Source organism: Carcharodon carcharias, chromosome 6, assembly GCF_017639515.1.
Source record: "Carcharodon carcharias isolate sCarCar2 chromosome 6, sCarCar2.pri, whole genome shotgun sequence".
Classification (NCBI taxonomy): domain Eukaryota; kingdom Metazoa; phylum Chordata; class Chondrichthyes; order Lamniformes; family Lamnidae; genus Carcharodon; species Carcharodon carcharias.
Genome location: NC_054472.1, coordinates 113,627,791 through 113,653,476, shown reverse-complemented (window position 1 = coordinate 113,653,476; position 25,686 = coordinate 113,627,791). Strand labels below are relative to the sequence as shown.

The window sequence follows — 25,686 nt, the reverse complement described above, 5'->3', positions numbered from 1 at the left end:
ATGCACTGGAGGCGATTCAAAGGATGTTTAACAGATTGATACCTGGAATGAACAGGTTGTCTTATGAGGAAAGGTTGGACAGACTGGGCTTGTTTCCACTGGAGTTTAGAAGAGTGAGGGGTGATTTGATTGAAGTATACAACATCCTGAATGGCCTTGACAAGGTAGACATGGAAAGGATGTTTCCTCTTGTGGGTGAGTCAGGGGCACTGTTTTAAAATTAGAGGTCGTCCTTTTAGGATAGAGATGAAAAAATTTTCTCTCAGAGGGCTGTGCGACTTTGGAATTCTCTGCCTCAGGTGGTGGAGGCGGGGTCATTGAATATTTTTAAGGCAAAGGTAGATAGATTCTTGTTAGGCAAGGGAAACAAAGGTTATCGGGGTTAGAAGGGAATGTGAAAATCGAAACACCAGAAGATCAGCCATGATCTGGTTGAATGGTGGAGCAGGCTCGAGGAGCTGAATGGTCTACTCCTGTTCCTATTTCTTATGTTCCTATGTTCGAAATCTATCCTATTTAGCATGATGGTAGTACCGCACAACACGATAGAAGTTGAAGGCAGGACTTCGTCTCCACAATGACTGTGCGGTGGTCACTCCTACTGATACTGTCAAGGACCGATGCATCTGTGACAGGCAGGTTGGTGAGGATGAGGTCAAGTATGTTTTTCCCTCTTGTTGGTACCCTCACCACCTACCGCAGACCCAGTCTAGCAGCTATGTCCTTTAGGACTAGGCTAGCTCGATCAGTAGTGGTGCTACCGAGCCACTCTTGGTAATGGACACTGAAGTCCCAGAGTATATTTTGCGCCCTTGCCACCCTCAGGGATTCCTCTAAGTGATGTTCAACATGGAGGTGCACTGATTCATCAGCTGAGGGAGGGCGGTACGTGGTAATCAGCAGGAGGTTTCCTTGCCCATGTTTGACCTGGGTGTACGGAGCTGATGTTGAGGACTCCTAGGGAAACTCCCTCCCGACAGTATACCACTGTGCCACCACCTCTGCTGGGCCTGTCCTGCTGATGGGACAGGGCATACCCAGGGATGGTGATGGTGGTGTCTGGGACATTATCTGTAAGGTATGATTCCGTGAGGATGACTATGTCAGGCTGTTGCTTGACTAGTCTGTGAAACAGTTCTCCCAATTTTGACACTAGCTCCCAGATGTTAGTAAGGAGGACTTTGCAGGGTCGACAGGGCTGAGATTGCCGTTGTTGTTTCCAATGCTGAGGTCGATGCCAGGTGGTTCATTCGGTTTCATTCCTTTTTTGTGACTTGGTAGCAGTTTGATACAACTGAGTGGCTTGCTAGGCCATTTCAGAGGGCACTCAAAAGTCAACCACATTGCTGTGTGTCTGAAGTCACTTGTAGGCCAATTTAGGTAAGGACAACAAATCCCCTTCCCTAAAGGATATTAGTCAACCAAATAGGTTTTTACAACAATCAACAATGGCTTCATGATCATCATTAGACTTTTAATTCCAGATTTTTAGTGAATTCAAATTCCACCATCTGCTGTGGCAGGATTCGAACCTGGGTCCCCAGAGCATTTAGAAATTTGGAATTGTGCCCCTGTGTTCTTCCTGCCAAAGTGTATCACTTCGCACTTCTCTGTGTTAAATTTCATCTGCCACGTGTCCAGTCGGTTCACTGGCCTATGTCCTCTTGAAGTCTATCACTATCCTCAGAGTTCACTCTACTGCCAAGTTTTGTGTCATCTGCAAAATTTTGAATTAGTGTCCTGTACACCCAAGGCCAGTTCATTAATTTGCATCACAAAAAGCAGTGGTCCTAGTACTGACCTGAGGGATACCACCATGTACCTTCCTTCAGTTGTCCAATTTTGTATATATGCTGCCCTGACCCCTTTTATTCCCTGGGTTCTAACTTTGCTGACAAGCCTATTATGTGGCACTTTATCAAGCACCTTATGGGAGTCCATATATATATGCCACATCAACCGCAATGCCCTTGTCAACCCTCTCTATTCCCTGCTCAAAAACTCAGTCAAATTAGTCAAACTCAATTTGTCTTTCGTAAATCCCTCTTTCTTTCCTTAATTAATCCACACTTGTCTAAGTTTAATTAACCCACACTTGTTCAAGTGACCCCTCCAAGGTTAAAGTGACTGGTCTGCAGTTGCTGGGTTTATCCTTACAGCCCTTCTTGAACAAGGGTGTAACATTTGCAATTCTCCAGTCCTTTGGTACCAGTTCCGTATCTAAGGAGGGTTGGAAGATTATGGCTAGTACCTCTGCAATTTCCTCTCTCACTTCATCAGCAGCCTCAGATGTATTCCATTTGGATCTTGTAACTCTAAGTACAGCTTTTTCACTGCCTCAGTTTTATAATCACACCTGCCTTCTATTTTGATGGATAAAAATCAGAGGGCCAAGTCCATGATTTGCCTGTTTAAGGGAATCAGCTGTTCTATATTTTTAGTGAATGACCTGTTGAATCTAAATAGCCATCACTAACAGGGGAAACTGGTGATGGAAACACCCTCCAGCGCTTGAGCCTCTCAGAGATATCTGCTAATCACTTCCCAGGAGCAATAACGAGTACAATCAGAGCAAGAAAGCAGAGCAAATTCTAGTGCAAATCATGCCATGGAACAAATTTAGAACTAGGTAACTGATAGATCCAGGAAAATTAGGAGTCTTATATTCAGTGCTAATCTTCTCCCTGATGTGCCTCACCCACAGAGATAATGAGGAACTGCAGAAGTTGATTTTCCCCAGATGATAAAGAGCTGATATCCCAATAAGGTAGCGTGTTTTAGCGGACAGGACTCGCACCCAGAAATGGGTGGCTCACTGACTCCCGGCCCCGCCGTCGTCTTCCGCCATATAATACGACAATCATTCAATTGATGGCTGCAGGGCAGGTTTCCAGCCTGTGGCATCACTATATTGTGGTTCTCCTGCCCAATTCGCGATGGAGAACAGGATGTCTGGTGCCCGAATTTGCAGGCTGTGACCTGGAAGGAAGTCACAGTCACTAATTTAAAAGGGCACCTGGCGCAGAATAGCATCAGGTGCCCCTGTGATTCACTGCAGTCAAAGCAAGAAGGAAGTTTGTGAATTCTGCAAGACTGACAAGCATTGGCTGAAGTAGGTATTATTAAACTTAATAATGTTTGAAATTCTGCAGAGGTTTAGAATTAAGTGCTTTTGGCAGGGAACACACATGACATGCATTCTGATCATCTACATTATGTTAAGATCTGAATATTGAGCAGCTGAATCATTCTAACACGTATTCCTCCATTGATGGCCAAGAGAATGGCGAGAGGAGAGAGGGAGGGTGGAAGGTTCAGAACTGCCTCTCATTTCGATGATGACTCCCTCTGAACCCTCTTCCAGGTTGTGACCATTAGGCCTGATGTTCTAATGCCAGTAGATGGAAAGAGAAGACCTCCCTCAATAACCCGAGCTGCCTGGACTGAGGTGGAGGCATAGGTCAGCAGCATTAGTGTGGTGCCTAGAGGTTGGAGGCCATACCAGAAGAGGCTAAATGACCTTTTGAGATCCACAAGGATGAGTAAGTCTGCACCCAGTCTATCAGTGTACAGGGAAGGTTCGATAAGGCTCGAGCCTGTGAGTACCTCAGAAGTCTGAGGCGGCATTATGCACAAATAACACTATTTATGGCCCTGATGCCTCTGTGGAGTGTCATTGTAGATCTGGGATTTGGGGGGTGGGGAGGGGGGGTTGGCCTTAGACTTGAAGAAGGCATACAGTGCATTGGCTGTCAACCATTGTGCAGAGTGTGCATTCCTCACAGATCTTGGACGCATGTTGAAATTAGTTTACCTGAAAATAATCATCATTGTAATGCCTCACCTCATTTCAGGAAAAGCGGGCCCACAATGCCTGTGAGAGAAACAGGGCTGGAGGTGGCATCCTCGAACTGGTAATCCTCACTCCCCTGGAGGAGGAGATTCTGCTGTTGTCCTCCACAGAATGGAGCCGCTCCATTGGCAGAGGTGAAACTGGAGGAAGAACTCGGGGTGGTGGGATTGCAAGGGGGCTTAATCAAAATTTCGGACAGAGATGGGGAGAGGGCTAGGGGGAGGGTGAATGATGCCTGAAATGGTTACGTGAATTGTAAATTTGTGGTTTATGCATTCAAAGGCTGGAATGCTTCCTGGTAGAAGCCTCGGGCAGAATTTTTTGCTGAGTGGACACACGCATGCATGCCCGACCCGCTCCAGCGTGAAATAGCATGTGATGACGTCATCGCGCACTCACACGATATTTCGATTGGTGGCCGTGTGTTAAACTCAGAAGCATACCCGCTGACAATTAAGACAATTAAGCCCACTAATGACATAATTAACAGATTTATGTTGCCTATCCAACGTTACAGTTGGTGGGCGGGTGAATCGGCCAGGTGGCCTTTGCATTTTTCAGGAAACCTCATCCAAGGTCGGGATGAGGTTTCCATGATAAATTAAAATAGAAATAAATTTCTGTGGATAGCATTTTCATTATTTACATTTTCAGGTGACTAATTATGAAGCTTGGACACTTCCGGTTTCTGTGATCTTTATTTTAGGTTATTCATATCTTCAGCTCCCTGAGGCAGCTCTCTGCCTTCGGGGAGCTTTCTGTGAGTGTTCGCCCACGCCCGCGGTGACTTCAGCGCTCACTTACCTCCACCCTGGCAGTACTGAGCCTTTCCGCGCATGCTTCACGCTGGCTGGCTGTCAATTTACAGCCAGCCAGCGTGAATTCGCAGTTGGGAGCCGGTCATAGTTGGCGGTCCATTCCCTGGCTGATCCCGGACCAGCCCACCATGCCAGCCCACCGTACTGAAAAATTCTGTCCTTGTGAGGATGTTATTGCTGGTTAAATGGTTATCCCATTATATGTCCCATATATTGCTAATGATGTTGGATCTTGTAACCTTCCACACCCCATGAAGGCTCTGAAAGGCCAATGAGCGCCCTTTCTTCTGTGTGTCCTGCGCAAACGAACAGGCCATGTGCACTGCAATCACCCATTCTTTGGAGGGTCAAGCTTCCCCCATGGACAGACTAATGACTGTCCTAGAGGGATGAACACACCATATTGCCAATGCAGTTTTAGCTATGCACTCTGACCTGCACACCATCACCCTGGACAGGGGGAATGGGAGCCTGGACAGAGTCAACTCCTGGGACCTCTCAGGAAGGCAGGGAGGACCTCTACATCCTCATGTCGCAGAATGAGCAGCAACTGCCGCCATCTGGAAGCACCTCTTGGGGCACTCGTGATAGGGGCAGCACTGACCCCCCACCCCTCCACCATTAGCATAGTCCTCCTAGATTACCACCATGACAAAAGGCTGTCTTGCAACTCATCAAGAGTCTTCTAACATAGGGGGCTCTCAAGGCCTAAGCCACACAGAGGATGACCACTAAAGTCATTGAGGGCAAGGGGACAAGCAGATCAGCAGCCTCTCTCCAGTGCAGCAGCAAGTGCGGGGGTGGGCGGAAATGGGGAGCACTGCACTGGAGCACAAGGAAAAGAATTTAGAAAAATCCACAGTAGTCACAAACTGGGTCACATGGGTGTTTTCTGAACATATTTTCATTAGATGGGCCATTGGTCATTTGTTAATAAACTTTCTACTTATTATTCCTCATGCAGAGGTTGCGTTTATCTCTAATTGATTTATGCAATGTCTGGAGAAAACATTCATGCAGTTTCAGTAATGAACATTGGCTAAGGTTCAACAATGTCTAAGGTATTGAGATGGTGAGTGCGCTGACAAGATTTTCTCAGTAGGATTGCAGTGTAGGTGGAATGACTTTGAGACAAAGGCAGTAAAAGCATCTCAGAGGCCAAGAATACTTGACCTACTGGAACATCTGCCTCATTAAGGCCTTTCGTGTGTCCCGTGCAGGACCTTGCACTTCTCCATCGGGGTGTTCCCTCATCAACCTCATCATCAGAGGAATACCCGCTATCTTGCATCTTCTCTTTCTCTCAAGATGGCATGGTTATACAGAATGCAGCACAAACCAACCATCAGTGACTCTCTGGATGGCGAGTACTGCAATGCTCCTCCTGATCTATCCAGGCAGTGGAACCTCACCTTTAGCAGCCCAATTTTCTGCTCCACGATGGCCCTGGTTGTGCCATTTTAGCTCCTCTCCGCGTCTGTTCTGGGGCCCTTACTGGTGTTATGAGCCATCTCTTCAAATTTTCTTGTCATCCAGAAGCTAATCATCGAGAGCATTGGGTCCATTGAATATGTTTGGCACCTGGGAGCTCCACAGAATGTAGGAGTTGTGTCTGCTGTCCGGATACATGGGGCAGATCTGCATAACTCTTCAATTGTGGTCACCAACCAACTGGACATTTAAAAAATGATAGCCTTCCTGTTAACAAATGTGCAGGGCTGGCCTGCTGGAGCCTTTATGGTCTATTGCTCCCTGGACACTGGGGAAACCTGTGATCACTGCAAACTGTGCAGCAAAAAACACAATGTACTGACCTGGCCTTTGGAATATTGCATCTGTAAAGACTTTAAAGCAGTGGTGTGCAGCAGGCTCCGAAATGCCACTGAAATCTCCACACGCTGTCTGAAAGAGTTCAATGGCAAAGAAATCCAGCGCCACAGTGATCTTGATGACCATTAGCATTGGGTGACCACAACGCAGATGGAAGCTATTTCCCCTGTCAGCATCTCACAGAGAGAGGTCCCTGTGGCACTGTGGAGAGCCTGAGTCTCCTCCAACACTGTGTCTCTGACATTTGAATGTAGCTCATTCTCTGCCTAAAAACATAATTGGCAGTGTAAGTGCTTCTGCACTTCTGTAGTTGTAGCATCATGTCTTCATCAGCTGCTTGCTCCAGTGCTGCTCTGCCACCTTCATGCACCACCAGTGCATCCTACCCCTAACGATTTGGCTTTCTCCCTCTGCTTTTCAATCTCGTCCTCACTGGAAGATGTGTCTCCCATGGAGACCACTGTCCCCGTGTTCATACCACCAAACAGACTGAGGTGCAGATGTAGCACTAACTACACATTTCTGCATGCTCATTCAAGCCTTAAAACAGCAAGGGTGCACCCTTGAACCACAGCTTCCATTAGCAAATGATGACAGCACACATAGCAGCCTGAAGTGCTGAGGTCAAACAAAGGACCCAGCTGCTGACTTTGAACCCACCCTTAGAATCATTCAGTGCAAAAATCAAAATCTCCACCTGTCATTCTTCACACTCTCTAAATGTTTTATTGCTCCCAGCATGTATTATTCCAGTCAATTGCACCTTTAACAAGATTAGCAATCCAATTTCAATCAATTTGAATAAGGTGGGTGGGATCCCAATTTCTTGGGCTGCTCGCCCAGCATATTATTGTTGGGATGTTGGGAACGCAACATGATGTCATTGCGCCTAATAATATGTTGCCATGAGCGCGGTATGGGCTTGTTTTTGTTGCATATTATTCATCACAGTTGAAGCAAGGAATAATTAAATGTGCTATTCCATACATTTCAGCCATGATATCAGAGACAGGTCCATGCAAAGCCTAGGTGCACTTTCACAAAGTGCTAATGAAAGGCTCCCCTTATTAGCTTTCCCACCCCTTCTTGTGGCTGATTGCAGATTGGAATTGGCAGTGCCATTCCAGGTTGATACCCAGCCTGATCAAAAAGCAGAACACTGTGGATGATGGAAATCCAAAGTAAAAACAGAAAATGCTGGAAATGCTCAGCAGGCCAGGCAGCATTTGTGGAGAGAGAAACGGAGTTAACATTTCAACTTGAAGAAAGGTTTTCTCTCCACAGATGCTGCCTGGCCTGCTGACTATTTCCAGTTTTTTTGTTTTTATTTCCTTTACCTGTCCTTTTAGCTACAAGAAAGTATAGTTTATAGAATGGGATGAAAGGCTAAAAGATAAAAGAACTTAAAAATAAAATCTAAGGGATTGACAGTGCAGTAAAATTCCAACTTTGTTCATAGTTTATTTAGGTTACAGCAACTTTACTGAGACACAAGAATTGGAACAATAAAATAGGAAAATGATCATCTTAACACTATTTCTTCATTTAGACTTCAATCAGTAGGAAAATAATTAATCTACTAAATTTTATGCTTGAAATGGCATAAAGGTACCTGATATGTAAATCTTTCCATTGTGCACTGCACCAGCGTGAGCTGCCAGGGGTTGAGGCAGAGAGGACAAGTAGCACCATTCATTGGCTTCCAGATTGTAACATTCAACACTTGACAAATAACCAGTTTCGTTCCTTCCACCAATCGCGTACAAATGTTTATCCAGAAAGCAGGCATAGAAACTTGCTCGCCTACAATAAAATTAAAAGTCAGATTATAAGACACCTATCAGAAAGACATTATTTTCTGATTTTGAGTGTAAATTGTCATAAATCCATATGCTGCTGCCTGTTAAAGTTACCACTGGCAATGTGAATTTAGAAGACTGGCAGATGTGCCAGTTAGATGCCAGTTCTGACAGCGAAACGACCTGTAGCAATTGAAGACCTCAGTTTCACTCAAGTGATGAACTTCCTGATCCTGGATTCAGGCATCATCAGGTGGGAACACACCACAACAGTGGCTAATATTATTTTTGTAGGGTGCAGAGCAGCATTCCTATTCATTCTGACACACAAAAATTATTTGGAACTTACCTTTTGGGACCTCTTCTATTGTATGGCCAGTAACACTGGTTGGAGAGGCAATCAGGGCCCGGTACATGTCACGGGAGCCAAATTTGCATAGTTTGCAAATTTCTTACACTTTTATCAATGGATATGGGACTTGGGCTGCAAAATGGAGTTTAGGTTGAGGATCAGCCATGATTGTATTATCTTTCATTAAATGGTGCAGCAGCTCAAGGGGCCTACTCCTGCTCCTATTTCTAATGTTTTAATATACTTAAAAGTGACTATTGCCTGATGCAGGCAGATGCTTCGGTCACCCAGCAGTAGACCCTTTAAAAATGGCAACAACTGCAGTGATGGCTTTAACAGGGCAGCAAGTCTACTAGCCCCATTTTGAGGTCTCTAAGACTTTCATCGGCTCAAATCTTCCGATCAGGGTCGGAACCACTGTTTCCGACTTAGATCAGACAAAAAAACCCCACTTACCTTCCTCCAATTTTTCTGACCAGTCTTCCGATGGAGGATCCTACAAATCTCACTCCATGCAGGAAACCTCAGAGGGAGCAGCGGAGAGGATCTGTGCTGACCACGCCCCCTTTTTTACAGCACTAGCTGCTGTATTCTGGTAAGTAAGAGCTTAAATGTCCCTGTGTGTTAGTGAATGAGTGTATGAATGGATGGGTGAATGTTTAGGTGTGCAGTGGGTAGTGTGGGTGAGGTAAGGGGGTAGGGTGGCAGTTGGGTAAGGTGACGGTTGGGTAGGATCGTAAGGTCGGGGTAGTCGGGGAAGGTCGGGGGTGAATTGGGGCATCGGGGTGGGAGTCAGGTGGTTGAGGCTGGTCAGGTTGGGTTGGAGGGGTCAGGGAGTTAGGGAGGAGTTGAGTGTTGGGGGCTAGTCAGGTCAGGCTGAGTGGGGGTCAGGTCAAATGGGAGTCAGGTAATGGGAGCTAATCAGGTCGGGTTGGAAGTTTCAAGTGTTGGGGGATAGTCAGGTTGGGTCAGGGGAGTTGAGTGGTGGGGGATAGCCAGGTTGGGTCGGGGGAGTTGAGTGGTGGGGGATAGCCAGGTTGGGTCGGGGGAGTTGAGTGGTGGGGGATAGCCAGGTTGGGTCAGGGGAGCCGAGATTTGGGGAAGTGAGTCGGGGGAAGTCGGGGGTTGAGGTAAGAGTCGCAGGGTGGGTCAGTTGTATAGCTACCCAGGAATTAGACTAGGATTTTTCTGTCTAACATTTCCTGGGTAACTATTCAGGTAAGTATGTCAGAACCATCCAATGTCTCCAACTCTAATTCTAGAGCTGGAGACTTTCTTGGAGGGTCTCAGGGAAGAAGGGAATTACCCATCAGAAGTTCAAACTTCCCACCAATTCCCACGGAGTCAGTTGGGACATTTGAGGGGTCCTGAAGCACACCTTGCTGGATACATCCAGTCCCTGATGATCTGAAGAGACCTGACGATCTGGGCCATTAATGCCGATTTGGCTCAGTTAAAGTTAGTCCCCAGTTGCTCTTTTCCTCATCCATTGCCCACCTCCCATTTTCTCCCTTTCCTGTTTGGAATTTTTACATGCCTTTTGCCCTCAGGGTTATTTTCAAAGGTCTTTTAAGCAGAGATGTCATGTTAAACTTGCATTGAACTTTTGGTTAGACCATACTTGTTGTACAGTGCACAGTTCTGGTCACTGCTTATAAAATGGATGTACAAGCAGTGGAAAAGGGGCAAACAGATTCACAAAGATGATATCGAACTGACAGGCTACACTATTCAGGAAAGGCTGGAGCTTCTTCCTCTAGGAAAGAGAATGCAGAGGAGTGACCTAATAGAGATCTTTAAGATAAGAATCTAAGTGGGGTAGAGGAGCAAGGGGATCTTGGAGCACAACTATGCTCATCACTACATCACTAAAAGTAGCAACACAAGTTGACATGTTCATTAGAAAGAAAATTAAAAAATAGGAAAATTCTACTCAACTTGTATCGAATCTTGGTCAAAGCACATCTGGGGTGGAATTTTATGCTGGCGGGATTGTACGGTCCCGCCGAAGTCAATCGACTTTTGAACGGCTTGCTGCATTTTACAGCATTGCCCCCACTGAGACATAAAATTCCTCCTCTGGTTAATAGTATACAGCGCAACCAGGCAGGTGGTGGCTGCTGTTGGTACTACACTCACCCGAGGCCCAGGATCACCGATGGACCCAAGCACAGGTGAGTGACAGGAGGGGGATCACGGGGAAGATGGGAGGGGGTTGGTAGCAAGGGCAGGTGGGTGGTTCTAATCGGGACCTCTCCTTCCTGATGCTAGGTCCCTCAATCAGGCAGTGTGCCTCTGAATGAGGAACCCCACCCACCCGCCAACCAACAAAACAGTTCTCAGAACAAGGCTAACAAAGCAAAAACTTCAGAAGAAGCCAGAGGAAAAGGTCTGAAATCTCAACAATAAAGCAACAGCAGCCTCTCACCTAAACTCCTAACAACTCACACAGCCAGTGCTCCTTTCCCCTTTTATCCCGTCCTTGGATGAGAAAAGTGAAAAAACAGGATGGCCATGCGTCCGTGTTGCCTGTGCACTGAACGAGAAATCACACGGACAATGTAAAATTCAAGTCTGTTGCCCTTTTAATTGCCTTAAATGGCTAATTAGTTGTTGACGGGTGCGCTGCCGACTCCCTTGTGCGCCTGCCTACTGTACTATCGCGCTAGTGCATGGTGACATGAGGACACACGCCCAACGTCATCACGTACGATGTAACATTCTTCTGGGTTTGACATGCACCCAAAACCAGCATGTAAAATTTTGACCCCCAGCCTGAATGTTATCTGAAAAGGAAGAATATGCAGAGCCAAGGGGAAAAGGTGAGGGTGTGGCACTGGGTAAAGTGCTCCTTCAGAGAGCCAGGACAGGCACAATGAGCTGAATAGCCTCCTTCTATGCTGTAACAATTCTGTGACTCTGTGATTCTGGAACATGGATTTAGCATGTATAAGCAAGTAGCTAAAATATATGAATTGACATTCAGAAAAACGCAAGGAATTTACTAGTTACAAAACAAGTTAGCTTCCTTCTTAAGCCTTTAATCCAGAATAGATGATTTACTGATTATTATGCTGGTCCTTACACTTGCCTACTTACCAGGAGCAATTCTACTTATAATTCTTCTCATTATCTTTCCTCAAAAAGCAAAGAGCTTTGAAGAAGAGTCAAAACGTTAACTCTTTTTTACCCTCCACAGATGCTGTTAGACCTACTGAGTTTTTCCAACATTTTCTGTTTTTGTCTCAAAATAAGAAAGTTGCTCTTGCTATGTCCTGCCCACAAAAACAGGATGAACCCAATCTGACCAATTACCACCTGATCAACCTGCCTTTGGTCAGCAAAGTGATGGAAGGTGTCACCGACTCACTTACTCACCAATAACTGGTGATCAGTTTGGGTTCTGTCAGGACCACAGGGCTTTGGATCTTGTGACAGCTTTGGTCCAGACAAGGACAAAAGAGCTGAATTGTGAGGTGAGAGTGACCGGCCTTGACATCAAGCCAGCATTTTACCCAGTGTGACATCAAAGATCCTTAGTAAAAGTGAAGTCAATGGGAATCAGGGAGAAAGCTCTCTGTTGGCTGGAGTCATACCTAACAGAAAGGAAGGTAGTTGTGGTCGTTGGAGACCAATCATAGCCCCAGGATTTCTGCTGAGTGCAGCCTTCAGTGCACAGGGCAGTGCCATTTGCATTTCAGCAGATGGAGATTGCGCACTCCACTGGGGGCACCTCCCCTGAGGAGGAAGAGAGGGGCAGAAGGGACAGGAGGCCAGGTGTCCGCAGGCAGTGTCACAGGGAAAGACCTGTGGGAGGAGAGGCGCTGGCATAAGAGGTGCAGGCCCAGCAAGGACAGCAAAGCAGATGAGACCAGGGAAGACACCACTATTCTGCTGCCAGAGTGTACAGACAGCGATCCAGCTACCTCAACATGTCCGAAGTCCAGTGCTGCAAGAGGCTTCACCTTTCTAGGGACACTGTGACATCATTATGCCATGTGATTGCGCCAGAGATTACCTCCAACTGTGTGGGTGGGCATCCAATGCCAGTGGTTCTGAAGGTCACAGCAGCTCTCAATTTTTATGAATCTGGATCTTTCCAGGGGTCAGCGGGGGACCTGTGTGAAGTGTCCCAAGCAGCTGTCCATACCCGCGTCAAGCTCGTAATGGATGCTCTGTTCAAACGGGTCCTCATTATCAGACAGACCAAGCTAGCCAGTCTGAGCGAGCCAGCGGCTTTTCAGCGATTGTTGGGTTCTCCCAAATTCTAGGGGGCCATAGACTACACTTATGTGGCCATCAAGGCATCAGCGGGTCAGCCAGGTGCTTTTGTCAATAGGAAGGATTGTCACTCCATGAACGTGCAGATAGAGTGCGACCACAAGACCTAGATTCTGCAAGTCTGTGCAACATACCCTGGTAGCCCCCATGATGTTTACATCCTGTTACACTCCCAGGTGCCAAGGCTGTTCACGGCTCCAGTTCAGCTGGATGTTTGGCTGCTGGGTGACAAAGGGTATCTGTTGAAAAGGTGGCTCGTGACACCGCTCCAGCAACCTAGGACAGAGGCAGAAGAGAGATACAATAGGAGTCATGCTCCACCAGGCTGGTGGTTGAAAGGACAATAGGGCTGCTGAAGATGAGGGTCTGCTGCCTGACCATTCCAAGGGTTTCTGCAATGTTTTCCACAGCGCATGTTACTTATCTTCGTGAGTTGCTGTGCTCTACACAACCTGGCACTGGCAAGGGGGGACCCACTCGAGGATGAGGATAGCAAGGTAGCTCCACATGCCTCAGAGGATGACTCTGCTTATGGATCTGTTGAGGAGCTTGGGCAGGCACAGGATCAGGGCGTGGATGCAGATTTAAGAAACCTTCAGGGAGGCAGGGACACCAGGGAGGCCTTGATTCAACTCACCTTCAGTGAGGCTGCCAGGGCTTGGATTCCACCTCAGTACAAGGGCACTGCCTCCGTCACACACATTTTTGAGATGGCAATGACATGACCCCAACGTTGCCTCACAACCTCTGTATTAAGGTTTCCTGCCCTTGCCCTTGCCCTCTTTTATAAGGCACTGATGAGGTCTGCACCAATGGAAAACATGAGGGACACTCATGGCACCGAAACAAAATCTTGCTTTATATCTTTACCAGAGCTACAAACAAGGAACAAAACAAAGTCACACAAAAACAATACATAACATCAATGAAATGAAAGGATGTCACCTGTGATAACCCCATCCTGTGCTCACGATGCCTTAAACTTACACTTGTGAGTGCGGCGTCTTGGTGCCTCCTCTCGCTGACAACATCATTGGAGGTAGATTGCTGACTCTGCTGTCATGTCGGCCTTGGCAGTTAGTCGTCTGACTGATGGGGCCAAAGCAGCCTCCATCTGGGAGGGTGCAACAGCGACATGGTAGGGCACTCATCAATCGTTGTGGCCTCCGAAGATGGCATGGTCACTGGCAGAGGGGCAGAGGAGCTGCCGCCTGCATCTGGAGTTCTGTGAGAGGAGCCCCCAGAGACAACAGGTAGCCTGTCCACCAGCATGAGGTATGCCTGGACCTTCCCACTCACCACTGACAGACAGACACCCAGCAGAGAGACTTGGTGCCTCATCCATCTCTCACACTGGGGTCACAGCTGATGTGAGGGCCTGCAGGTGCGAGCGCAACCCATGGAACACCTGATTCTGTTCCTGGAGCTGCCTCTCAATGAGAGTTGCCAATCTCTCATTAGAGTAGGCTGTGCAATTGGTGCTTCAGGGTCAATGCAATACTCATGCTCTGCACGGACCATGACAGATACCATGGCACGCAGACCCTCAGGGATCTCTACCAGATCTTGTCGCACATCCTGCTGGACATCCAGCATCTGTCGCCTGATGGACGACTGCAGTGGCTCGTCATCTGCCTCAGACTCAGAGTGGTCCTGGCCTCCAGCAGTTCTCTGACTGCCAGCACAATGGGCACTCTCCATTTCTGCCAGCTCCCCGTGAACGTGATGTGTCTTCATCACTGCGCTCTTCAAATGGAGCCAATATGCTATAGCCCACAACGTGCCTGTATCTGTGCTGGTACTTGGTGCAGAGAGCAGATGTGACGCGGATATATCGCTTGGCAGTTCCTTCTTGGGTGTCAAGGGGGTTTCCTCAGGGTCAGCCACACATTGTGAGGATGGTGCTTCTGAGGGAGAAACAGAATAAGTCAGTTAAGAACATCATCACTAAGTGTATGTGCAAGTACGGCAGTTACTTGCCAACATAGACACGTGCCTCGTTGAGGTACCATGAGTGGCCAAACGATGGGTACTCTGGACTTGAACTTCTCATTGGAGATGCCATGACCCTGCCTTTCTTGCACCCTCCCCCAGTTTCTCATCTGCTCATTGCACTTTTACCATCTTCCAAGACCCCTGCCTCTCCGAGACCTGTGGGCCTTGCATCTCGCTTACATTCTTTGTCCATCTTGAACCTGAACAGGATCAGGATGTTGGACACCCCACCACCTATTCACGTGCACTCCAGCGGGTTGTGGCTTCTCTTCTCCTTAATGTAAACAAGCGTATTCATTAGTGCATCCTCTATCTACAGCACCATTCCAGCTTTGTGACCAAACACTCCCCACCCCCAGAAAGCCAGCTTGAGGTGTCCATCAGATTGGGACCCCTCACCCTTCTATACACATGAGGTGAGTGGCAACATCTACCATTTTTGGCAGGCACAGAGATATATGCCACTTGGCACCATGCATCTCACACCCCTGAGCACCCGCAACTTACGGCCACCGTCAAAGACTCGCTTCCATGCCAAGTTGGTACTCACCCTTGCGAAGCACAGCACTGGATCCATATGTGGCGCACTACATCATGCCTGATCACCTGGGCAGCCACCTCCATCCAGACCTAATTCGTCTGGTGGAATAGCTTCCACGTGCCATCCCACGGCATGAGTATTTCATGCCGGGTACTCACTGCCTCCAGTAGAACGTGCAGATAGTCATCTGAGAATCATGCGGCAGAGTGCCTACCAGCATTGACTTCCTCTACCGTGTCCACTAGGTGCTGAGGCCATAACTTATGCCAAATTTTCCAGTCTCTTGTCGACAGCTCTATTAGGCTCCTTCCCAACTTATGGCCTGCAGGGAACTGATTGGGCTCATTTTATACTGCCCTCTGGATCACCATTCCACCCAAAACCCACCACGGTCCCAACCCCGCCAGCAGTGCTGTACCAATGTCCGGCCATGTTTCGTGCTGGATGGCCCTTAATTGGCCAGCCAGCATGAAATCATGTCATTTTGACGTTCATGGGTGGAAGCAGACACTGCAGCCACTTCCAGACCCTTTGTTCATGCACAACCAATGAGCATGAAGTTTAGGCTAGGATGATAATTGGCAAGTAACTCAATTAACACAAGTGTCAGGCAATGACCATCTCCAACAAGAGAGAATCTAACCATTTCCCCTTGGCATTCAGCAGCATTACCATTGCTGAATCCCTCACCAATAACATTCTAGATTTACCATTGACCAGAAACTTAACTGTACCAATCACAAAAATACCGTGGCTACCAGAGCAGAGATCACCTTTCCGCCGCCTACAAGGCATCATTCAGGAGTGTGCTGGTTTGATGGAATTCTCTCCACACACCTATTTGAGTGCAACTCCAGCAACTCTCAGAAAAGGTCAATGCTATCCAGGAAAAGCAGCCTGTCTGGCACACCCTGCATGATTTAAACATTCAACCCCTCCATCACTGGCTTAAAGTGACTGCAGTACCATCCACAGATATGCTTAAATAACTCACTGAGACTTCTTGACAACACCTTTTGAGCATGCAACCTCTAACGTCTTGAAAGAAAAGGGCAGTCGGCATATGGGAACACCACCACCTTAAAGTTCCCTTCCAAACCACACACCAACCTGAATTAGAAATATATCACCATTCCTTAACTGGATCAAAATTCTGGAATTCTCTTCCTAACAGCACTGTGAGAGTATATTCACCACACAGACTGCAGCAATTCAAGAAGGTGGCTCATCACCATCTGCTCAAGGGCAATTAGGGATAGGCAATAAATACTGGCTTTGCCAGCAATGCCCAAACCCAGAATGAATAATTCCGGTTTTGTATCCAAGATTGACATTTGCTTAAAGCCTGAGTCTGCCAGCCTGTTAGTCGAAGCAACTTTGTCTTTCAGTGCTAATTTCCTGCTCTGTAACAGATGGAGGAGAAGAAAAACCAGTTCGACAAGACAGACATTGTCACAACTGATGCCACATCACACTGGCATTCTTTTAGAAATAAAGGCAGGCATCATTAAAAAATACCAATATTTTTCAAACATGGAAATATGCTGAAAATTTAATTGGCTCAAAATATAAGATCTGGTATGGTAGCTGAGTTTTCTTGTGTTGTTTAAAAGCACAAGTTTGCACATTATAAGATATTGTAGCTTAAAAATAGATTTGTGATATAAACATAAATATGTAATTCACCAGCTACTGTGGTAAGTGAATACCTTTCTCTGCAAATCCGTGAAATTGTGATTGCATTCTCCAGGACTGCTTGAACTACTGAAGTACTGTCCAGCTGATGTGTTAGCTGTTTCCAGATGTTAGTTTTTGGATTTTGCTTTAAATTCAACAACTAAATTTCAAGGGGTTTTACTTCCAATCTTTCCACCAGATGCTGGAGAGAGTTTGCTAGTGTAACTTATTGCTGAAATTCTGGCATTCAATGGTCACTGTATTTTGTTGCAACATTTTTAACAAACATGAGACTCTTTTTGCATTTGTTTACAATATATCTGAGAACTGAGGAAAGGTCAATGGATTGGAGAATGAAATCAGTGAGTCAAAGCCTTTAACCAGTCTCAGTTCCACTTGCCTGCTTTGTACAAACACACCTTCAAATTTGCAGCATGTCAAGTCTTTTATTGTTTAAATAACTCTACTTAGAACGTTTTAAAATATTTGAAGGTGATGCTGCTCTTGGCTTTAGTTGATAACTCTTAACTGTGTGATCCAATATCTTCCAATCCATTGACCTTTCCTCAGTCAGTCAGAGGCACTCATTCTGATTCTGATTAAATTAAACTTGTGCACTAACTGCATTGTTTTACTATCACAATGCCAGAGCATAATAACCTGAGTTCTGTTCCTCAGATTATGAAGAGAACAATAATCTGGATTCTATCAACAAGGCCACCAGAAAGGCTTCTGTCTGTGTTATAGCATAAGGAGTGCAATACCTGAATCTTTTCTGTTAGATGACTAGAAGATCTCTGCATTAGCTGACAAGGAGGCCAATATCTTACTGCTTAAAAAGGGAAGGAAGGGTGAATCTAGTGACCATAGAACAGCTAGTTTAATTGGAAAAATCCTGGAATCCATGGGCAGAATCTTGTACCATCTTGTGCCTTCCCCTGTGGCGAGTTTGGTGATGGGGGGCATTTAGTTAGGTGGGAAGGTGGCCGGTGTGGACCCTGCCACCTTCCCGCCTTCCCCCAATTAATGGCCTGGTGGGAAGGCATGTGGATGACCCATATGGCCTGCGGCCAGTTTTAAAAAAATATTCATTCATGGGATGTGCACGTCGCTGACTAGGTCAGCATTTATTGCCCATCCTTATTTGCTCTTGAGAAGGTGGTAGTGAGCTGCCTTCTTGAACCGCTGCAGTCCATGTGGTGTAGGTACACCCACAGTGCTGTTAGGGAGGGAGTTCTAGGATTTTGACATTTTGACATTTTCAAGTCAGGATGGTGAGTGACTTGGAGGGAACTTGCAGGTGGTGGTGTTCCCATGTGTTTGCTACCCTCGTCCTTTTAGATGGTAGTGGTAGATGCTGTCTAAGGAGGCTTGGTGAGTTCCTGCAGTACATCTTGTAGATGGTACACACTGCTGCCACTGTGCGTCGATGGTGGAGGGAGTGAATGTTTGTGGATGTGGTGCCAATCAAGTGGGCTGTTTTGTCCTGGACGGTACCAAGCTTCTTGAGTGTTGTTGGAGCTGCACTCATCCAGGCAAATATTCCATCACACTCCTGACTTGTGCCTTGTAGATGGTGGACAGGCTTTGGGGAGTCAGGAGGTGAGTTACTCGTCGCAGGATTCCTAGCCTCTGACCTACTCTTGTACCCACAGTATTTATATGGCTAATCCAGTTCAGTTTCTGGTCAATGGTAACCCCCAGGATGTTGATAGTGGGAGATTCAGTATTGATAATGCCACTGAATGTCAAGGGGTGATGGTTAGATTCTCTCTTGTTGGAGATGGTCATTGCCTGGCACTTGTGCAACATGAATGTTACTTGCCATTTAACAGCCCAATTGAGCCTATTTAAGTGGGCAATTACTATCCACTTAAGAGCCTTATCCTGCTGCCACTGGTATTAACAGAAGAGCAGTATGTGGGGAGCATGACAAATGAACCCATGCAGGGTTGCTTGTGGACTCCCAGGGTGTCCCTCATTCAAAGGCACTCAGTGTCTGGTCGATCAGGACCCAGCACCGGAAAGGGAGGGCCTCACTGAGAGCCAACCCCCTGTCTTACTGCTGACCACCCTTCCCCGTGACCCCCACCCCGTGTCCCTCCCAACCGCCATCATTCACCTCTTGACCGGGATCCAGTGACCACCCTGGGCCTTGGGCAGGTGTGGTACCAGCAATAGCCACTGGTCCCCCCGGTGGCACTGGCATTCAATAGAGCTGCCTGCCTCTGAATGATCAGCAGCTCTCTGGGGGGTCAGGATTCTACCTGCTCCCTCCTCCAGCCCCATCCAGGTGCTTGATCCAGGGAAGGCCTGTCACTGGCCTCTCAAGCACCTGGCCTTAGTGGAACAAGATGCAGTGGGCCTTTCCAAAAAGAGGCGATGCAGGCTTTCGCCAGCTCCCCAGCTGATGGCCAAGACCCTGTTACTTCCACAAGATTCTGCTCCATAATTTCAGATAATGTAAGTGAGGATTCAGAAAAGCATATTTTAATCAAGGACAGCTACCATTTATTTATAAAATCAAGTAACATTTGAAAAATTGAACAGTTTTTGAAGTAGCTGATTGTTTAAATACAGGGAATTAAGTAAACATAGGTGCAAATTTGGTTTGCATAGCACTGATGGCCTTGCACCACTTTTCACATGTGTCCTGCACCTCCAGCTGCTTCCTGTGCAGCCCCATGTGCCATTCTCTGAGGTAAGGGTGCATGCAGGTGCATCCCATGAGTGCCAGAAGACTTTAGCACTACACTGATGTCACACAACCCAACCAACTGATGTGATGCTAGGATCCAAAATTTGAGCAATGAATGTGCCAGCAAATATAGACATGAAGATGCAAGTTGCTCTGCACTAGCGTTATTTAAAGGGTCAGGCACCCTAATTGGAGCTAAAATAATTAATTTACACTTTTTCAATTGCATAGTGTCTGGAAGTACTCTGGATTGTATTTGGAGCTGTTATCGTGAGTTTCGGGAATTGCCACAGAGGGAGGGTGGGGTCAGTGGGACAAAGGAGTAGGTGACTTGTCCACACAAAGGCCGTAACAAGTAGGGGGGTCAGAGAAGGGGTGGTGGGGGCAGCACTGGCAGTGCCTCTGGGTTTACAAGATGACAGGGAGATGAAGCTGAATTCCTTCATTTTCCTTCACAGTGATAGGTGGCTATTGGAAGGCCAAACAATGCACTCAGCATCTCAGCGTGCATGCCCATCAGCGTTCTCCATTTTCCTCGTCAAGGTCCCCATCTGAGCCCTCTGCAGCAGTGCTCATCTGCCATTTTGCCCTTTGGAGAGCTGGCACACAGACCATCCTCTACTCCCACCCTGGCTGAAGCCCACTCATGCCTGGATGATTCACCACATGCTGATCTCAAATCTATAATAACCTCGAAGATATGACCAGTGCAGCGCCAGTATCTGAGCTGCAGTCATGAGTGTCAGGTCAAGTGATGGGACCTTTTCATTAGTGCTACACTGCTGCTCTTTATCCTCACCCAATGCTGGGCAAGTGGCCATTCTTGGGTGTTTGAAAGCAGGAACTCATAGGGGTAGGCAGGTGTGAGGGAAGTGTGATCGGGTGCAGAGCAAAAGTCCATGATCACATCACTGGCAGCTTGCCAGCTAACAGGATGAGAGGGAGCTGAGAATTGAGAAGAGGCATAAGACAGGAACAGGCTGTCATCCTCAATGTTCTCAGTGACATTAGATGCCTCGGGCCCAGTTGTAGTTGGCCCTATGATGTGCAGAATCATCTCCTCTCTGGTACTCAGGCGATGCAGGTATCCTTGTCCCCAGCCAGTTCTACTCTGCATCATTCTGTTGTGTGCCACCTTGCCCTGCACGAAAAAGGGAAGAATGTCAGGGATTGTGTAGCACTGTGTTTTGGTGATGTGTCTGCCATGGCTGAATAGCGGGAGCAGTGTGGAGGCAGCAAGAGATGGACGTGAAGCTGGCAGCATTGGTAGGTGTGTAAGGGTGAGGTGGAGCTTTTGGATGTTAGGCTGAAGGCACTGGATACAGAAAAGGCTATGGACTCTGACAACATCCCAGCTATGGTACTGAAGACCTGTGTTTCAGAACTAGTTGATCCCTTAGCCAAGCTGTTGAATAATACCTACAATACTGATATCCATCTGGCTATGTGGAATATTGCCTAGGTGTGCCCTGTCCACAAAAAGCAGGGGAAATCCAATCCAGCCTATTACCGCCTCATCAATCATCAGCAAAGTGATGGAAGGTGTCATCGACAGTGCTGTCAAGTGGCATTTACTCAGCAATAATGTATGGGAAAACTCTCCTTTGGCTGAAGTCAAACCTAACACAAAAATGGTTGTAGTTGCTAGAGATCAATCATCTGAGTCCTTGGACATCATTACAGGAGTTCCTCAGGGTAGTGCCCCAGGCCCAAGCAGCTTTAGCTGCTTCATCAATGACCTTCCCTCAATCTAACATAAGGTCAGAAGTGGGGATGCTTGCTAATGATTGTAGAGTGTTCAGTACCATTCACAGCTCCTCAAGTACTCGCAGCCAGTGCCCATATGCAGCAATACCTGGACAACATTCAGGCTTGGGCTAATAAGTGACAAGTAACATTCACAAGGAAATGACCATTTCCAACAAGAAAAAGAATCTAACCATCTCCCCATGACATTCAATGGCATTACCATTGCTGAATCCCCCAATATCAACATCCAGAGGATTACCATTGTCTAGAAACAACTGGAAAAGGCCACATAAATACTATAGCTACAAAAGCAGCACAGAGGCTGAGAGTACTCAAGTCCTGATTTCCTCAAAGCCTGTCCACCATCTATAAGGCACCAGTCAGGTGTGCGACGGAATACTCTCCACTTGCCTTGATGAATACAGCTCCAACAACACTCGAGAAGCTCATCCACACCCAAGAAAACACAGCCTGCTTGATTGGCACCCTATCCACCACTTTAAACATTCACTCCCTCCACCATCTACATGATGCACAGTAGCAACTTGCCAAGCCGCCCTTGACAGCACTTTTGAAACCCACGAACTCTACCACCAAGAAGGATAAGGGTTCACTGTTGTTGGGTCAAAATCCTGGAACTCCCTTCCTAACAACAATGTGGGTGTACCTACGCCTCCTGGATTGCAGCGGTTCAGGAGGTGGCTCACCACCATCTTCTCAAGGGCAATTAGGGATGGACAATAACAGGTGGCCTTGCTCACCCCCCAAAAACAAGAAAAAAGTGAATACTGAATATCAGGGAGTGCTGCTGGATGAGTGATGGGAGTATGGTGCAATAAGCAGCATGAAAGGTTGGTGATGTGGTGGATAGGAAATATCATGTGAAGATGCATTCATTGAGCTTGACCTCCCACGTGCATATGACTTTTTGTGGCACTGCTGCCAGGTCCTTGGGTCCAGACTCCTGGAGTTGACTTTATTGGCCATCTGCTTCCATCCCCTTCCAAGGGTAGTCCCTGAGGGCCTCCTGGCCCCCTGCAGGACTATAGAGTCTCTCTTCATGGCCACCTGCCCCACCAATGCCTCCAGCACCGCATCTGTGCCTCTCACTCTTGGGCCTCTGTCTGCCCTGGTGTTCACTTTACAGCAATATTTTTTGTGGCTTCCCTTGAAAATACAGTCTGTTTTTACAAGAGCAGGCTGGCTGTACAATGTGATTGGCAAACTACGCTGCCAGGGCCCCCTGCTGTGCAAAGAGGCCAAAGGCAGCTTGGAGAGCAAAGGAGCATCAAGGGTGCAGCAACAGACACATGCAGCTCAATTCTACTATCAGACAAAAGAGGTGAGATGAGGATTATGCCCCACCCACCTTGATTTCAATAGGCGCAAAACCTGACACCACTCCCCCACACCCCCGCCCCCTCCACACCAATTGTCCAAAACCAAGACGATTTCTAGCCATATTGTTCATGGATGTAAGAAAAGGGGTCTCACAGGATGCTTGTTGGGTAAATATGAGCACACAAGACAAAACATAGTAATAGTGATAGAAACCTAACAATGGATAGGAAAATTGAGAAAGGTAAATGGATGTTGCTGGGACCAGAGAAAGGTTCAAAGTATGTGTATGCCAAAAATTAGTTTTGGATCCATTTTTGTTCTTGGCATATGTTACAGATATATATTGATGATTTGAACTTGGGTACAGGGAGCATAAAGTTGAAATTTGCTGATAATAAAAAAATAGGAGATTTGGCAAACAATGGTGAGGATTGTAAAAAATCAGGAAGACAGACAGGTTCGTGGAATGGGCAGACAGATGACAGATGCAATTTAAGGTGGATAATGTGAGGTATTATATTCAGAGAGAAAGAAGAAAGAATGCAGTGATATACTGAACAGAACAACAAAGGGTGTGGATGGACAGAGAAAACTAGGAATTCAAAAGTATTTCTTGAAAGGTAAATTCGGGTAAATAAAATAATGAATAAAGGTCTAGACATTTTGGGTCTTATAAATAGGAGTATAGAGTACAAGATTAAAGGAGTAAATACATTCACACAAAACACTAGTTAGGCCACAGTTAAATTACCATGGGCAGAATTTTCCCATTGGCTTGCGAGGGTGGGCCCTGCACGTCCGCATGTAAAATGACGCATGGTGACGCCGGGCAAGCATACCGACATCACCATGCGCCACCGCGATATTTCATTTGGTGGCCATGCAATGATATCCGCTGTGCGCCCGCCATTAAATAACGAGCCACTTCAGGCCGTTGACTCACCAATCGACACCGATTTTTCGGCACCTGTGCAATCTTTGGGTCAGTGCACGGGCGCAACGGGTAGGCGGTTAGGACACATTTGAATAAACCACATCCAGGGGCGGGATAAGAGGGCTCGTTGAGGCCGTGAGTGCGCTCTCTCAAGTATTGATTTTTCAAAGTTATTGAAACTTGCCTGTGTGATCTGCACTACTTCAAAACGTATACCAGCTGCTTTGTCTGGACACTTAACCCTCAGGTCAGCACTCTGCAGTGAGGAATCTTTTTTTGGGCCTGCAGGTTTCAGGAAACTTTCCCAAAGCCCTGGAGTGGGAGCTGAACTCTCCACTGGAGGCACCTCCTCTGAGGAGGAAGGGAGGGCTAGAAGGGAGAGGAGGCCAAGAGTGCACATTCAGCCTCCAGGGGAGCCGCCTTTGGGAGGACAGGCACAGGCACAAGGGGCGCAGGGCCAAGAGGTAGACCAAGGCGGAAGGGGCTGCAGAAGATGGCACTATCCTACTGCCAAGGTATACAGGTGATGAAGCAGCTACCTCAATATGACTGAAGTGCAGTGCCAAAGGAGGTTCCGTCTCTCAAGGGAGACAGTCAACTATATCTGTCAGATAATTGGGCCTGCGATCTCCGCTAACTGTGTGGGTGGACACCCCATGCCAGTAGCTCTAAAGGTCACAGCTGCCCTCAACGTCTATGCCTCTGGCTCCTTCCAGGGGTCGGTGGGTGATCTTTGCAGTGTCTCTCAATCAGCTGTCCACACTTGTGTCAAGCACGTTACAGATGCTCTGTCCAGGCATGTATTGACCTTCATCCACTTCCGTTGGGACTAGGCAAGCCAGACACAGCGAGCCAGAGGCTTTGTGGCGATTGCTGGCTTCCCCCGTGTCCAGGATGCAATAGACTGCACACATGTGGCCATCAAGGTGCCAGTAGGTGAACCCGATGCCTTTGTCAACAGGAAGGGCTTCCACCCCATGAATGTGCAGATAGTGTGTGATCACAGGATGCTGATTTTACAAGTCTGTGCAAGGTACCCAGGCAGCTCCCATGATGTCTACATCCTCAGACACGCCCAGGTGCCGGGGCTATTCAATGCTCTAGCCCAGCTTGATGGATGGTTGCTAGGTAACAAGGGCCATCCCTTCAGAAGGTGGCAAATGACGTCTCTCTGCCATCCAAGAACAGAAGCTGAGCAGCAGTACAATGGGAGCCATGCCTCACAAGGGCTGTGGTGGAGAGAACCATCGGTCTTCTCAAGATGCGCTTCCGATGCCTGGACCGTTCAGGGGATGTACTCTAGTACCTTCAGATCGTGTGTTGCTGATAGTGGTTGCATGCTGTGCTCTCCACAATCTTGCGCTGGAAAGGGAGGACACAGTGGACAATAAAGACATCGACGCAGTTGCTGCGGCTGCACATGATGAATCCAGCAGTGAGTCCGAGGATGAGCATGGACAGGGAAATGCTGAGGGGGTAGACCCTGACCCAGGCATACTCCAGGGAGGCAGGGACACCGAGGAGGCTTTAATCCAATGAACCTTCAGCTAGCACACCACAGATGGACTGCCAGAACAAGCCTGGGCTGTAGGTTGCATACTCGATACCTAAGTGCCAAATCTGCCAGGTTAGGAACTGTAACTAAGGGCCTTGTTAATAAAGTTGAATGTTCCACAAAGCACTCCTAACATTTGTGGAAACCATACACATGCAGAAGAAAAGAGGTACCCTCAGCCATTGTCACATGTCTGAATTTAATATCACCAGCAAAGAAACTTAAGCCAAAAAAATGACAATGGTGTTCCAATTCAAAGCAAG

The 25,686-nt window shown here is 47.2% G+C and overlaps 1 protein-coding gene across 1 annotated transcript in view; it reads right to left on the bottom strand.

The window, feature by feature from the left end:
- klhl14 (kelch-like family member 14) overlaps positions 1-25,686 on the bottom strand; it is a 219,804-nt gene that overhangs the window by 41,166 nt on the left and 152,952 nt on the right. The window contains exon 5 of the mRNA XM_041190512.1: positions 8,114-8,304. Coding sequence (XP_041046446.1) covers positions 8,114-8,304 — 191 coding nt within the window. The remainder of the gene's footprint in view (positions 1-8,113; positions 8,305-25,686) is intronic.